Raw genomic sequence first — 15,622 nt, 5'->3', positions numbered from 1 at the left:
CATCTGGCTCCTGCATCTTTATTGTTAAAATTGAATGTTTGAGATTTTTGTTAAAAGCAACTTTGGGGCAGAAGAGATGGCTCACAAATTAAGAGCACACACTACTCTTTCAAAAGACTGGCACCACCTCCCACTGAGCAGCTTACAAGCACCTGTAACTCTAGAGAATCAAGTCCCCTCTTCTGGCCTCTGTAGACACCTTCATTCAGACTCCCTTATACACACACACAGTTGTACACATACACATTTGCATAAAAAGTACAATATCTTAAACATTTTTCCTATGGTACTCCTGTTTTTCAGTTCAATTTTCTGTGTGTGTGTGTGTGTGTGTGATGTGGGCTTACTTTTAAATATCCTTTTTAAAAAGAGTTATTCTTTTCACTTTAGAAATGATGTGTTTCCTGTTGTGGCACATTAAAAAAGAGTGAAGAATAAAACTTAAGGTTGCCATAAGTTCATCTCCATGAAGCTACTACAAATTTCTCTTCTTTGATTATTATAGTCTGGGTTTCCTGATGATATTTTAAGACTTAGGTAAAGCATAGAAAGCTAGTGTTTATTGAAGGACTCATCAAAGGCCTGTCCTTACTATACTCATTTTAAAGCAATTGACTTCTTTTTATTTCCATTTCCTGTTACATTGTATGACAACTCTAACGAAAATGAGACTAACAGAGAGCATTCTAGCCTTCTGTAGAATATACTATAAACCAGACCATTTTTGGTGCATACTGTAGACAGAAGCAGGAGAATCATAAGATCAAGGACTACTAATACTACAAATACCAAGTCCTTGTCTCAGCCCCCTTTCCCTAATTCCCCCAAATATCACACACACACACACACACACACACACACACACACACACACACACAAGGGTATCAGCTTTAAAAGTAATGGAATCAGGCTATTGAGATGGCTCAGCTGGTAAAGGCTCTTGTTGCCAACCTTGACCACCTCACTTTGCTCCCTGAAACTGATGATGGAAGGAAGCAACCTACCCCTGTAAGTTGTGACCTCCACATATGTAGCATGGCATGTATATGTGCTCCCTTCCACACACCCACAATACACAAATAGGTAGGTAGATGGGTGGGTAGGTAGATAGAGACATGAAGTGATTTTTTTTTTAAGTAATAGACTATAAGAAACAAGGAATCAAACAATTCATTATTCAATGTTTTATAAAATGCTTTTCTGAAAAGTGTATATTTATAGTTAGACATGTCATAAGGCTGTTTACAAAAAGTACATTTGACATATATTAGTACTTTTATCTTTTGTTCTTGGGTTGTATTTTTTTGATTCAGGATCTCTGTTGTTGGAATCTTTGTACTTATTTCTGTAAGTATCTGCTTGTACCTGCCTAGCAAATGTGAATTCCTAACATTGGCAACTAAATAATAGCATGTGTAATAGGAAACACTGGTCTTTTGTGTTTTGTGTGTGTGTGTTTTCTTTTTGCCTATTCTTTGCCTGGTCCAAATTCTGTTTTGTGCTTTATGCTTTCAAGTCCTTACCCATCACATGGATGTCCCACTTCATCTTCTCATTCAGTGCTGCTTTCCTTCCAATCTTGGGGAGAACTTATTTTTCCTTACTACTCTGAGAGCTTATATGTCCAGTGTCCTCTGCATGACTGGATGCCCTATGTTGAGGTTGGCATAGTAGTTAGGGCATGGCCTCTGAAACTAGACTGCTGACTTGAAATTTCAGCTTTCCCATCATCCCCTAGTTCTCTGACCTTGGCTCATTTGACTTCTTTACATATCAGTTTCCTCAACCTCAACATGAGAATCACTAAACAGCCTAACTTGGTGGGGTTGTGAGAATGAAATGTTTAATATACATAAATCATTTACTATGGAGCCCAGCACACAGAGCTGTAGAAGTGTTCACATATTTTAGTAGTGTTTAAATATTACAACATTAACTTCAAATTTTAGTGAAGAGCCTTCTCAGAAGTAGTAAATTTTTCTTGGAAAAAATGAACAATTCATTTAAGTATGATTTCTCTACTTAGAGAAATATTTTAGGAAAAAGCATTGAGTTAAAAGTATCCTTAATTTGAAGCCTCTTGGCTTATGGAAGTTTTCAGTTTAAATGATAAGAAAATGAAAAGAACAGCACTTCAAAATAGTGCTACATATGTTAATAATTTGTTTTAAAACCATTCTTTGAATTAAACATTCTTTTCTAAGAGTCTTGGCAAAGTTTTAACAGTGTGGCATGAAACCTTATCATGTGACCTTGCTATTAACATTTTGATAAAGAGCAAGCTAAGAAAATTAAGATCTCTGAGAATTGATAGAGGTCTAAAACTGGGTGAGAGGACATATGCTGTATTCCTGGAGTCATTTATATGCTTTACTGAGATTGTGAACAGCTGCTTCCTGGGCACTACTTCCCGTGTGTGTGTGTGTGTGTGTGTGTGTGTGTGTGTGTGTGTGTGTGTGTACTACCATGAGTATTCAGGTGCAAACAACCCTTGCATGTGTGTATGTGGAAGCTAGAGATTGACATCAGGTGTCTTCCTCTATAAACACTCCACCTTATTTTTTATGGCTTAATTTTATTATTTTTAATTATGTGTAGTTGGGTTTGGGTTTGGGTTTATGCATGTGAGTGGTAGAACCCTGGAAGCCAGAGGAGGGAATTGGATTTCCTGGAACTGGACTTAAAGGTGGTGGGTTGATTTGCCTTATGTAGATTCTGGGTCTAAACTGTTGTCCTCTGTGAGAGCAGCAACCTCACTTAAGCACAGAGCCCTCTCTCTACCTCCTCTCAACCTTATTTCTGTGACTGAACCTGGAATTCTTTGGTTGGCTAGGCTGGCTAGTCAATGAGATCCAGGATCTACCTTTCCCTGCCTCAGCACTGGGATGACAGGCACATTCAGCTGGGCCTTCTTTTTTACTAGGGTGCTGGGAATCCCAACTTGTGTCTTCAAGCAAAACAAGCATTTTACCCACTGAGCCATCTCCACAGCCCCTTTATTCTTAGTGAGGGATCAAGGGTGGAAAGAATGAGAGAATGGGTAGCCTTCGCTTTTTAAACTTCATGACATGAATAGAAAAATCCTAAACTATGAGCCATGACAAAATTAATCATGCTTATTACCGCCTTATCTGGTTCTGAATTGTTAGTTCTTCCAAATCATTAAGTATTTTCGTGTTTTTCTTATTCATCCATTCAAATACTATATGACTGGGAAGATAAGTTGGGGTTGGACTCTTTCCCTGGCCTTCTATAATGTAGTTTTACCCCAATAAAGCCATCAAATGTATTTTTCTAAAATTTTTACTTTCTTTGTTTTAGTGTGGAACCATCAGAAAATCTACAGTCCCTGATGGAGAAGAATAAGTCTCTGGTGGAAGAGAATGAAAAATTAAGTCGTGGTCTGAGTGAGGCAGCTGGTCAGACAGCCCAGATGTTGGAGAGGATCATTTTGGTGAGGCCCAAAATTGAAACACTAACACTTTTGACTCCAGTCTCTAAAATATTAACATAATATTTTAAAGGACATTTATGCAGCATGGAACAATGAATGCCTACATATCACCACAATTAATCTATACTAATCCCAATTAAAAAGAGATGACATAAAATTCCCCAAAGGAAAGAAGCAAATCCCTATGTTATCTTAAACCCTGCCCAGTCATCGTGGAATGTTCTACATCTTACTTACCTCATGTGATAAGTCACAATCTAAAAGAAGTTGAAGAAATTATGCTGAAAATACCATATAAAACTAGAGCAGAGAGACAGGGCTCAGCTGATAGAGTGTCTGCCTTGCTGGCAGAAGGCTCTGGGTTTGGTCTCCAGTGCTGTATAACTAGATGTGGGGCTGTACTCCCGTCATTCCAGAACTTAGAAGGGAAGAGGCCTGTAGATCAGATGTACAGCTACATTATGAGTCTGAAGGCAGCTTGGACCACATGGGACAATGTCTTAAACATACAGTACATACACCCTCAGACATACATAAAATATGTATGAGACATAATGAATTTTGTGTTTAGACTTAGGTTTCATTTTCCCAAATCTGAAAACCATTTGAAATCTGAAGCACTTTCTGGTCCCAGGAATTGTAGTAAAGGGCTAGTCTACATCTGCCAAGTAACTGTTCCTTCATGAAGCTCCAAATTCTCTCACTCCCTTCCTCTAATGTTCTCACATCTCATATCCTATCTTAACAGCTGCCATGGTGAAATATAACAGCTGGGAAATCATCTGAATTAATTTTCCATATGGTTAATTTCCAAATAAGTGGTCTGCTATCTGACTGATTACACCACTTTGAAATCCTACTTGTCCGTCTGATTAGAACCTCTTAGATCAGTGTGTGCTTGCTGTCACTACAGTTTTCCTACTAGCCTAAGTACAACTCAGTCTTAGGCTGTACAGTTACTGCAAGAAGTGACACAGTTTCTACCAAAATGTTACTGAACCTCTCTGTCAGTAAACACTTCATGCATGAGTGTGCTCTCCGGTTAAGGAAAAGAAAGCTACTGGAAGTTTTCTTTAGAAATGACCAGGTCCTATGGCTATTATATTGTCCTCTACTAGCACAAGGTGATGAAAGAGTTTACTATTCCAGTGCCACATTTTAAAGTACCTGGTTTGCATGTATGTGAGCATAGCTGACACAGTAGATACTACTTATTATTCTAGTCACATACCTATATGACCTTTATAAGGTTGTTACAATGGCTCCTAATAAGCTTATTATTTTATATCCTGTCAGAACTGTCTTTCTTCAATCTGTTGTAGCATCCAGCTTCTTACAAACAAATCCTGCAATTGAAATAATCATTCTTCCTAAAACATAGATGCCTTCTGCTATTTCTTTTTGCACTAACATTATTCTTGTGCCTCACCTTTTTTCTTTCTTTCTCTTGTTAAAAATAGCCTATCATATAAGGATATATATAGATAGATAGATAGATATTCTCTGAGATATATATGTGTGTGTATATATATATATATATATATATATATATAGAGAGAGAGAGAGAGAGAGAGAGAGAGAGTCTCACCTCAAATCGATGTGAGTTCCCTTTTATGCTTTAACTGCTATAAATCAGTAGTTTTCAACCTTCCTAGCTCTGTAACCCTTTAATAAAGTTCCTCATGTTGTGGTGACCCCCAACCAGAAAATTATTTTCATTGCTACATCATAACTGTAATTTTGCTACTGTTAGGCATTGTAATATAAATAAATATCTATGTTGACTGAAGGTCTTAGGGAACTCCTGTGAAAGGGTCATTAGACCCCCCAAAGGTGTTAAAACTCACAGATTGAGAACCACTTCTCTAAATACTGAGCTGGAGAGTTGGCTCAGCATAGTTAAGAGTACTTGTTGCTCTTACAGAGGTCCTGGGTTTGATTCCTCATACCTACATGGTGGTTCACAACCATCTATAACTCTAATCCCAGCAATACTTTCTTCTGATTTTTGCAGATACTACTCACACATGATAAATATACATGCACACACATACATGCATGCAAAACATTCATATACATAAAAATAAAATAAATGGAAAAGTCTAAGTGCAGTGTAAGAGGCAGTTGAGACAGCAGAGAGTAACATGCCAGGAAGTATTGCTTTTCCTCAAGTTGTAAAGCTCTTTCTGGAATCAAGGCTTCACACTCTACCCCATAGCTTGAGCTTTATGACAAACATAAAACCCAGCTGCTTAGTTGTTATTTTTAGTAGCTTCATGGTAACTTTAGAGCTAATTTTCATGAATGTTAAAAACACATTCCCCACTATGTAACTAAAGCCCACTAAATCCTCTATGATTGAAAGAGAGAGCCCTCTACCTAGTTTTCCTCCACAGGGTAGAAGAGCCGGCATAATTGGTGAGGCTGTCAGGTACTGCCACTAATGATCTCCTGGTCTTTGTTGCAGACAGAGCAAGCTAATGAGAAAATGAATGCCAAGCTAGAAGAACTCAGGCAGCATGCAGCGTAAGTTTCCCATAAGGTATTTGTTAGCAACTTAAATAATCTTCGTATATAATCTGGCCTTTGTGGTGTGATGAACCCTTGTGTTCTTTTGCTTCATTTTGTAGCTGTAAAGTGGATCTTCAAAAGCTAGTGGAGACATTGGAAGACCAGGAATTAAAAGAAAACATAGAGATAATTTGCAACCTACAACAAGTGATTGCCCAGCTATCTGTAAGTCTGCGCGCCAGAATAGGCTTGTCATTTTTGTTCATTTCCTGAAGCATGTGCACATTTCTAATTCTGTACATTTTTGCTGAACTAGTTAAACTGAACTATTTGGAGAAGAGATCATGAAATATTGAATATGCTCTGAACATTAAGTTTGTTACATTAAAACATTTATAAGATGTATATATATGCGCACACACATATAATTGCACATAAATATTTCTGTATTCTAGCAAACTGGTGATACAGACCTGTAATTTTGTAATCCAAGAAATTATGAAATTAAGACATGATTCATGATTCTCTCTCTCTCTCTCTGAAGAAGCAGGCACATCACAACTTTAAGGGTGGTCTAGACTACTTAGCAATATTCTTTCAAAAAACAAAAGAATCACTCTTATTATAGATGTGGTTTATGGGTGGAGGTCCTGTTTTATTTATTTTTTATAATTTATTTTTATGTTTATTGGTATCTTACTTGCATATATGTCTTGTGAGGTTGTCAGAAGCCCTGGAACTGGTGTTACTGAGAGTTGTGTGCTCCCATGTGGGTGGTGGGAATTGAATCCAGGTCCTCTAGAAGAGCAGTCAGTGCTCTCAGCCACTGAGCCATCTCTCCAGTCCTGGAGGTCCAGGGTTAAGAGACTATGTTTAGGGTTTTCTTTCCATTTACATTTTCCAATGTATTATTCTGTAGCATAAATGTATTTGTAACTGCTTGATGAGAATTCCTTCCTCTTGGGACAAGGTTTATATTCTCCTAGACTTGTGGGTTTCTCATCTCTGGTCTTGCCACTTTGGTTTTTTTCTAGAGTTTTCAGTATGTTATGACAAAATTATCCGAGAGATTTATAGAGTGCATGAGAAGAATGCAATACTTTTATGTTATGGTGGTCAGTTCTAAAATATGTAAGTAAACTCTAAAGAACTTAGATCATGTTTTAGAATGAGAAATACTATAGGAAATTTATAATCAAAACAGGCAGAGTAATAGAGCCAGACATACTCTGGTTTGAAGCCAGATCTGCCTCTTAGTAGTTACATAACCTTGCTAAATGTATTACTGTCAGAAAGAAACGATTGTAAGTGATTTAGATTGAGATTAAAGGTATTAGTTGAGCTTATACACTTATGGGAGGGCTTCAGCGCCACATAACTCCTCAAGTCAGGGTAAAATTGAAGCTTTATAAGGTGAAAAAAAGAGGCGTGCGTGCATGCGTGCGTGCGTGCATGCGTGTGTCTCAGGTAGCATTTTGAAACTTTTGGTTGTTCCCAGCTTTCACGTTCCTTCTTTTGGAACATATTGATGTAATCCCTTTCTGGAAGTTGCCTAGCCATTTTTAAGACTTTATTGAGACTTTATGGGTGTAGCTTCTGCTGTTCCTAACAGGTCCAGTCTCACAGCAAACTTCCTACTTCTGTCTCTTACAAGCTTTCCACACCCAGTTCCATGGTGTTCCCTGAGCCTTACATGCCAGGAGTGTTTTGTAGATGAATCCATTGACACTGGCCTCCACAACTCTGCAGTCCCATGGGCTGTGGTTTTCTATCATGGTCTCTGTTACAAAGAGAAGTTTCCTTGAAGAGAGTTAAAGAAAAGCCCAGGGGGCATCAACCCTACCCAAGAACTATAGTTAGCTAAGGGATGCTGAGAGTGGGAAAAATAGTCTCCCCCAGGGAAGAGCACACCAACTGGTCCACTCATATCTACAACTAACATGCAGACTGAACAGGTTATATACAGGAATATATATGTGCATACATACACATATATGCATGTAACAATAATCAGTGAAAAAGGAGACCATGAGTTTAAGAGAGAGAAAGGTGGGCTATATGAGAGGATTTGGAAGAAGGAAATGGAAGCAAGAAATGGAATAATTTTACAATAATTTAAAAACAAAAAGAATTTATTGAGTTAATCCCAATACTTGTGAGGCAGAGGCAGTTGGATGTCAGTGAGTTTGAGGCCAGCCAGGTCTACATATCAAGTTCCAAGCCACTCAAGGATACATAGTGAGACTTTTTCTTAAATTTTATTTTATTCAGGAGCTAGAGAGATGGCCCAGCAGTTAAAAGTACTCATTGCTTTTGGAAAGGATCCAGGTTTGGTTCCCAGTTCTAGGGGATCCGATGACTTTTTCTGGTTTCTGCTGGCACCAGGCATGCATGTACAGGCAAACACATAAAATAAAAGTAAATACTTTTTTTAAAATTAGTTTACTCAAACTTTATGGTTTAAGAAAAGGCAAGACTTGAAGAAAAGGGACACGGGAACCCTTCCCGCATCTATCTTAACCTTTTGTTACGTTTGCAAATAAACGTTTCTTGAGACAAAGGATGTGTTTCCAAAAGCAAAGAACAATTGAAGTTTGGAAAACGGTAAGATTTTACATACTTGTTGGAGAATCGCTAGTGCAAAGAATATTGCCACCACCTCTAATTCTGCTTAACTATATCTGAAACATCATATATAAAAAACCTTGTGAGTTGCTCCAAAATTATGATGATGTAAGATGCAAAAGAAGTCTACTAGAGCAGGCAGAAGCAGGAGGAGTTCTGAGTTCGAGGCCAGCCTGGTCTACAGAGTGAGTTCCAGGACAGGCAGGACTACACAGAGAAACCCTGTCTTGAAAAACAAACAAACAAACAAAAAGAAGTCTACTAGAGCCAAAATTTACAACCTCTGAAAATAAGGGCTTAGTGGAGCAGTGTTTGTGGCCACGGTGACTTTAGAGGATTTTATACTTTTCATTTCTGAGCTCTGAGATCATGAAAGCTGAAGGAATGAACTTAATACAATAAACCATCCTCACTGAAGATCTGGCAATATAGCTTCTGCCTGGTGTGCCTGTAGGCAGATCTGTTAGTGGTGACTGGCTCAGAGGAACTCTGTAGAATTTCTGTCTGCCACTAAAATGCATTTGGCACACAATGCGTTTGGAGAGTACTGAAGATTGTCACAAGCTGATAAAGTTCTTGGCTTCCATCCACCATCATAGTTAAGCAGAGTAAACCCTTTTACCCAAGGCTCCTGCTGGACTCTTGAATCACACAGTTTTCTTTCTCTATTGTCTGAAGACCCTCCTAGTTACTTTTTTTAAAATAAACAATGCATGCCCATGGCTTTTTATTAAGACTCACAACAGTAAAAGCAAAGAGTTTCAAATATAAGTACATGTGCCCTTCATTCTGAATTAAAACTATTTTTATTTTAAGTGACAGGTGAACACCCCATTTTCAGTTATGAAAGCAATCATTGTTCCTGGACTTTCCTCCTGGGGCTTTAGGTACCAAGCTGTTCTCTTAAAATATAATTCAAACAAACTTTTTTCTGCAGTAACTGTGAGGAAATCCAGGCAGTCATCTCAGTCCCTGCAGAATCAAGTACTATTTTTGTCTAGATCTCCTCCTCCAAAACAGAGTTCATAAAAAGTATTTTGCAAGCCCTTTCCAAACACATACTTCATTTTGGAAGGCTCCGCTGTTTAGTGTAAACAAAGTACCCTGCTTTTGATACCATGACCTTGAGTTTTAGTACCTTTTACTTAAAAGAGGTTGTAAGTTGCAGCCTTAGATTGGGCAAAGAAGGGGAGTAAAGAACTGTTAGACTGAAAAAAATCCCATTGCTACATATTTATGCACTTGGAATTGTGAAACCAGAATCAGTCTATGACTATACAAAACACATCACCAGAGCCAGGAGCTGAAATGTTGGCATTGTAAAATTTTACTGGGCCAAAAGCCATGTAGTTTGGTCTTGACCCTCTTTAAGTTGCCAGGAAGTCTTTAAGCTGGATGTGTTGTTGACTGCTGTAATCTCAGATCTTGGGACATGAGGGAAGGGGGACAATGAGTTTGAGAGTAGCTACATGAGTCCCAGGCCTGCCTGAGCTACATTGCAAGTGGCTGTTTCAAAGGAGGAGTAGTCAAAGAAGACAGTGTTATAATCCCTTATAATCTATAGTAGTCATATAAATAAATTTACTGAAATTTAAACATGAGAAAGAAGAAAGGTTAATCATTAAGCAATCCTAGATTAGTGCTCCATTTTTAGAGAAGGACTTAGTGTGTCGTACATGTGGAGAGTTGCCAATGCTGTACATAAGGATGAGAATGTGGAAACACTGGAGCTTCCTTTGACTTCTCTTTGATCCTCACTGGCTAGAGACTTCTGAGCAGAACAAGGGAGATGCTCTACAAATAGCACTCATTAAAGGACCATCTCCTGACCTTTAAAATAACAGGATTGCAACAACGATGTGTTGTTTCACACGACTGATACAGAGACTGCGTGTTTTAACTCTAAATTCCTTCACTGCTATTAAGCCAGCAATTCTTTTACCTCTGAACTCCTTTACCACATGACTTCCCAAGAACAAAACTTGGTTTCTAAGGTTTCTAAGGTTTCAGAATCACTGGTGCAGAAGCAAGGATATATGTGTTACAGTGCCAAGTAACTCGTAAACTTCAGTGATGAGAACAGCCCGCTCAGAGGATCATCTGGAAACAGATTTCTCTTAATAAGTAGTTTTTGGTTACCTTTCTAGGTGTTTGTTCCAGTGCCCGAAAGGATTAGCCATTCTCTAGGAGGGAACTTAACCTCCTGAGGTGCTTATTCTTTTTCTCCTACTACCTACAGCACCTTCATGTATGAGGAGCTGAGGTCATAGGACATTGACCATAGTCACATGAAGACATGTGACTTGATGAGTACATGTTTGTCCCTGGCATACTCATTAGGACATTGATTTCTTTGTGGAATGAGAGCTTCCCATCTTGACTGAGTGTAAAATAGTCAATACCAGCAATTCATTCCACCCCCTTCCCCGATGCACTGCCATTCTTTTATGTTTGGTTTTTGATTGCATGTCTACAGGGAGTGGCTGGGCTTGTACATCAATGGAGAGACTCAGTGATAGAAGCATAAAACTAAAGTACAGCCATCTATAAAATGGATTCAATTTTGACCTGTTAGAATGGCTAAATGTTTCACTCTGGCTCAGTGATCTTTGACTTCTTACCACGAGACCTTACTTTTTTCCTCAGAGACTACATAATCACCCTTTGGAAAAAAGAAAGACCCCTGAGAGGTAGGAAATGGAAACACATAGCTGTTAGGGTATCTGTGACTACAAAACTAGTCCAGGACCATAAATGACTTCTGTGTATACTTCTAAAATATCAACTTTTAAAATCAAATCAATATTTTGTAAATTTCACTTTGGTATTTTTTCCCTAAATCAAAACTTTTTTTTTTTTTTGCTACAGGATGAAGCTGTTGCTTGCATGACTGCAACCATTGATATTACAGGAGAAGCAGACAGTGTAAGTAATTGACCCCTTTGTGTAGAACCTGGAGCTCTCCCCGCTGCTTCTATAGCTTCTTATAATTGATCAATCACACCTCTGGAGGGCATCTGTGATTATTGCCATTATTCATAGAATCTTCTAGAAATCCTGAAAACTTTAGAATAAATCTCAGTTTCATAATAATTCAAACAAGAATGAGCTCTGTTTCTAATTATCTAAGTGGTAATAGGCAGCAGGACTTCTCAGGGGCATCATGTTTCATTTTTCAGCCTGACTTACTTATTTTCTATTAGGTGCTAGTTCTGCATCAGTTACCCAATAAGTTAAAACAAGGAAAGGAACAAATTAGGTAATTATGACAAAATCAAAAATGCATTGCAGGAGAATGTTTTCTGAATGTGCTTTGCTATGGATGGGGTGACCGTGGGCTAAAAGAAAAGGAGGGATGTGTTTTGAGTGTCTTAAGATCACAAGGATAGCTAAGGTGCATCTGCCTTGACTTTGACGAAGGTTAACAGTCAGGTAAAAAATGAAAGTTTAGTCAGCAGTTTGCTTGAGGCAGCCTTTTACCCCTGGAACAAATACATATTAGTAGTTTTCTTATTCTGAATGAAGCAAGATAGGAGATAAATTAGATAATAAAAGTCAGCTGTGTCGGAATAAATGACTCTTTTTCATTTCCAAAGTGACATTTCCAGTGTCCTCTCCTCTTTAGGGGCCTCTTGAGATGGAAGGAGAGTAAGGATTGTTTGTCAGATCAGTATAGAGAAGAGCAAGGGAGTCAGCTCCGTGGTTAAGTTCTCCTGTTTCTACCAATCTCATGTAAGAAGCCACAGTGGTGCAAGAGCACGGGTATTGCTGGTGGAAATGGCTGTGGGACCTGAAGTAGTACCCAAGGAACTCCAGCTTCCTGCTTCTCTTACAAATTCATTTAGGGGGTGCGCAGATTTATTAGAATGATTTATAGGCTGTGGTCCAGCTAATCCAATAACAGCTGCCTATGGATGTTAAGGTCCAAGAATGCAGTAGCTGTTTAGTTCACAAGGCTGGATATCTCAACGGCTCTTCAGTATATGCTGGAATCCTGAAGAAGTGGGCTCTAATGCCAGTGAAGGAATGGACTTGCTAGTGAAGACAAGGGCAAGCAGGCAAAGATAGCAAGCTTCCTTCTTCCATGTCTTTTATATAGGCTTCCAGCAGAGGGTGGGACCCATTTTAGAGGTAGGTCTTCCCACTTAAAATGATCCATCCACTTATGCAAAAAAAAAAATCCTTCACAGGTATGCCCAGTCATTTTTAGGTTTTGGTTAATTCGAGATGTAGTCAAATTGACTACAAGAATAGCTGTCACAAAAATCATTATCTTAGCCGGGCGGTGGTGGTGCACGCCTTTAATCCCAGCACTTGGGAGGCAGAGGCAGGTGGATTTCTGAGTTCGAGGCTAGCCTGGTCTACAGAGTGAGTTCCAGGACAGCCGGGGCTATACAGAGAAACCCTGTCTCGAAAAACCAAATAAATAAATAAATAAATAAATGATTCTCTTTTTTAGCAAGTGCAAAGCAGTCCAGATAGCAGCAGGTCTTCTGATATCTTCAGCACTGAACATGCTCTACGTCAAGCTCAGATGTCCAAGGAGCTGATTGAGCTGAATAAAGAACTTGCATTGAAAGAAGCCTTAGCAAAGAAGATGACTCAGAATGACAACAAGCTACAGCCCATTCATCTCCACTACCAGGTAAAGTGGTTTCTGTTTCCTAGACCAGCAGTTGGTCTTGTGTACCATCATTAACTGGTGGAAAGCAGACATGCACACCACTTTGGGTAATGAAAAGATAAGTGTTTCCCCATTGTTGTCTGTTTCCAGTGTTGCTGTTAAGAAGTACATGGTGATCTTGAGTTTTTTCCCTCTGGCAACTTGGGATTTTTTTCCATCCCCAGGTAGTATTTCCTCTCACAATGCTAGGCTTGTTATTTTGTTGGATACTGTCACTTCAGTCCATTTTCTTTCTTCAGTGCCCTTAATCAGATACTGGATCTCTGGATTTCACTCTGCTTTTCTTGCCGCCTCCCTCCTGTTTCCTAAATCCTTGTCCTTGTATTCTCTTTAGATTTCCTTCCACCTCCAGTGACTGCTTTTCTTTGCTAATTCCTAAGATCTCTTAGATGCTCTTAATTCTTCTTGCTATAGAAACCTTTTATGGATGCAGTGTCTATATCTAAGACTAAGAATTAAAACTTATCAAAGCTTTATTCTTCCTGCTTTGCCTCTTTTCTCCACATTTCATTTCTTTTGTATGTTTCATCCTCTATTTTACTTAAGAACCTTTCTTCAAATTTCTGGTGACCTTTAGCTATCTGTACAAATATGTTAAGAGAGAGAGGAACTAAAAGCCAATAGGAAGTTTTCCTTGCATAGACTTCTCCTGAGTTCCTTAGTTACCTTACAGAACTCTTCTCTTCTCTGCCTGGAGGTGTGTGGGCAGAGTGGTGGGAAAGTTGCAGTTTCTCTGCTCAGGCAGAGTTTTATTTCATACATGTCACCAGCATGACTCCTTTTGCCTTCATTAGCTAAATCTGAGCTGGCCATCCAGCCTGAGAAGTCTCATCACCACAGAAAGGAAGTTTTTATTCTTCTCTGTCTTTCCATGCCACAAACTAGCTTGTTGCCTATTGGCATTCATCCTGTAGGAATCATATTTAAATTTTCCATTCTGGAAGGAAGGCAGTTACTGTTTTTCTCTTCCCAGAGTCTGTTGATATGTCTTGAATACTGTCTACTCTTCATGCTTGTTAATTTACACAACTTTTTGCATCATTTTAGTGGGATTACAGAAGGAAGGTTAAATATGTAGGTCAATTGTCTGTGTTTTCAAGGCATACATTGCAGCCTTTTTAGGTCAAATATGTTTTGACTTTTCCAGGATCAATAAAAGATTACTACTAAGTCTCTCTTCTTTTTTTGTTTTGTTTTGTTTCTTATTCATTTTCTGTCCCACTCACTGCCCCTCTCCCAGTCACCCTCTCCCACAACCCTTTCTTCCATCCTCCCTCCCCTTCTCATTTGAGTGGATAGGGGCCCCCTGGATGTCCCCCCACCCTGGCACTTCAAGTCTCTGTGAGGTCAGGTGCTTCCTTTCCCACTGCTTTGTATGCCTTGTCTAGTCTCTCTTCTAATACTACCCAGTCCCTCTAGAGTATTTCCTACTGTATAAGGAAGTATAAATAATGGCGTGTAGCTGTTGATACAGTGATAATATCTAGTCTTTCCCCCTAAGAACCAAGAAATAGACTCTTAATAAAAAGTAATACCTTTGAATCACATGGAAATCACCACTTCTCTTTCTAAGAAATAGTGACTGTTTTCCAGTTTTTAAGAAACACGTGCATATGTGTGAATGCTACACACTTGCAGAGGTCAGAAGGCCACTTTGTGGAGCTGGTTCTCTCTATCTTCACATGGTTGTCATATAGCAAGTGCTGTTACCTAGTGAACCATCTCAACTCCAGTCCAAGGTTTTCATTTCTAAGCAGTATTTTCCTACTATGAATTTTATATATATATAAAATTAAATATGTAATATATACATATGTAAATAGGAAATGTCTAGAAGATAAAAGGCTATGGTTCCTTCTGTAAAGAGGAGGCTAGATGTTGGCAGGGCTGAGGCAGTCAACGTGTCTTATCTTTTATATGGGTTACCTGGATTATTTTTTATAGGAAGAGAGTCATAATTAAATGTAAATGCCTATGCATGTACTTAACCAGTTTAAATATGCGGGGTAACTATGAAGCAATGATATTGACTTCCATTGGTTATACTGGAGTGAATGGCTTGACCTAATGATTAGAAAACAGCTCTAGCAAATTTAGCAATCTTCTCAATACAGCCCCAACCAGCCTTTGGTGCTTTCTGCCTATCCTGTACTGATGCTGAGTCTTCGTGTAACTTGAGTGCTCAACCACCCATTTAGTCAGTTTTCTTTGGTTTTGGTTATGAGGACAAGATAAAATCTGACCAAAGGGATTTTTTTTATAGCCTAGAAAACATCTAAATTTCAGCTTCTAAAAGTCATTATCTAAAATGCATGTATAACTGCAGTTGCTATTGAATTGATAATTTT

At 38.7% G+C, this 15,622-nt stretch overlaps 2 protein-coding genes across 2 annotated transcripts in view; one reads left to right on the top strand and one right to left on the bottom strand.

Moving 5' to 3' along the window:
- The window catches only part of Kif4a (kinesin family member 4A), a 96,983-nt gene that overhangs the window by 49,425 nt on the left and 31,936 nt on the right, over positions 1-15,622 (top strand). Inside the window, exons 10-14 of the mRNA XM_028769999.1 lie at positions 3,322-3,454; positions 5,922-5,980; positions 6,085-6,190; positions 11,459-11,515; positions 13,050-13,235. Coding sequence (XP_028625832.1) covers positions 3,322-3,454; positions 5,922-5,980; positions 6,085-6,190; positions 11,459-11,515; positions 13,050-13,235 — 541 coding nt within the window. The remainder of the gene's footprint in view (positions 1-3,321; positions 3,455-5,921; positions 5,981-6,084; positions 6,191-11,458; positions 11,516-13,049; positions 13,236-15,622) is intronic.
- Positions 1-15,622, bottom strand: part of Pdzd11 (PDZ domain containing 11) — an 82,862-nt gene that overhangs the window by 52,656 nt on the left and 14,584 nt on the right. The gene's annotated exons all lie outside the window — the stretch shown is intronic.

Source organism: Grammomys surdaster, unplaced genomic scaffold, assembly GCF_004785775.1.
Source record: "Grammomys surdaster isolate TR1022 unplaced genomic scaffold, NIH_TR_1.0 197, whole genome shotgun sequence".
Lineage (NCBI taxonomy): Eukaryota > Metazoa > Chordata > Mammalia > Rodentia > Muridae > Grammomys > Grammomys surdaster.
The sequence above is the reverse complement of the archived record's forward strand: the minus strand, read 5'-3'. Positions and strand labels throughout refer to the sequence as shown.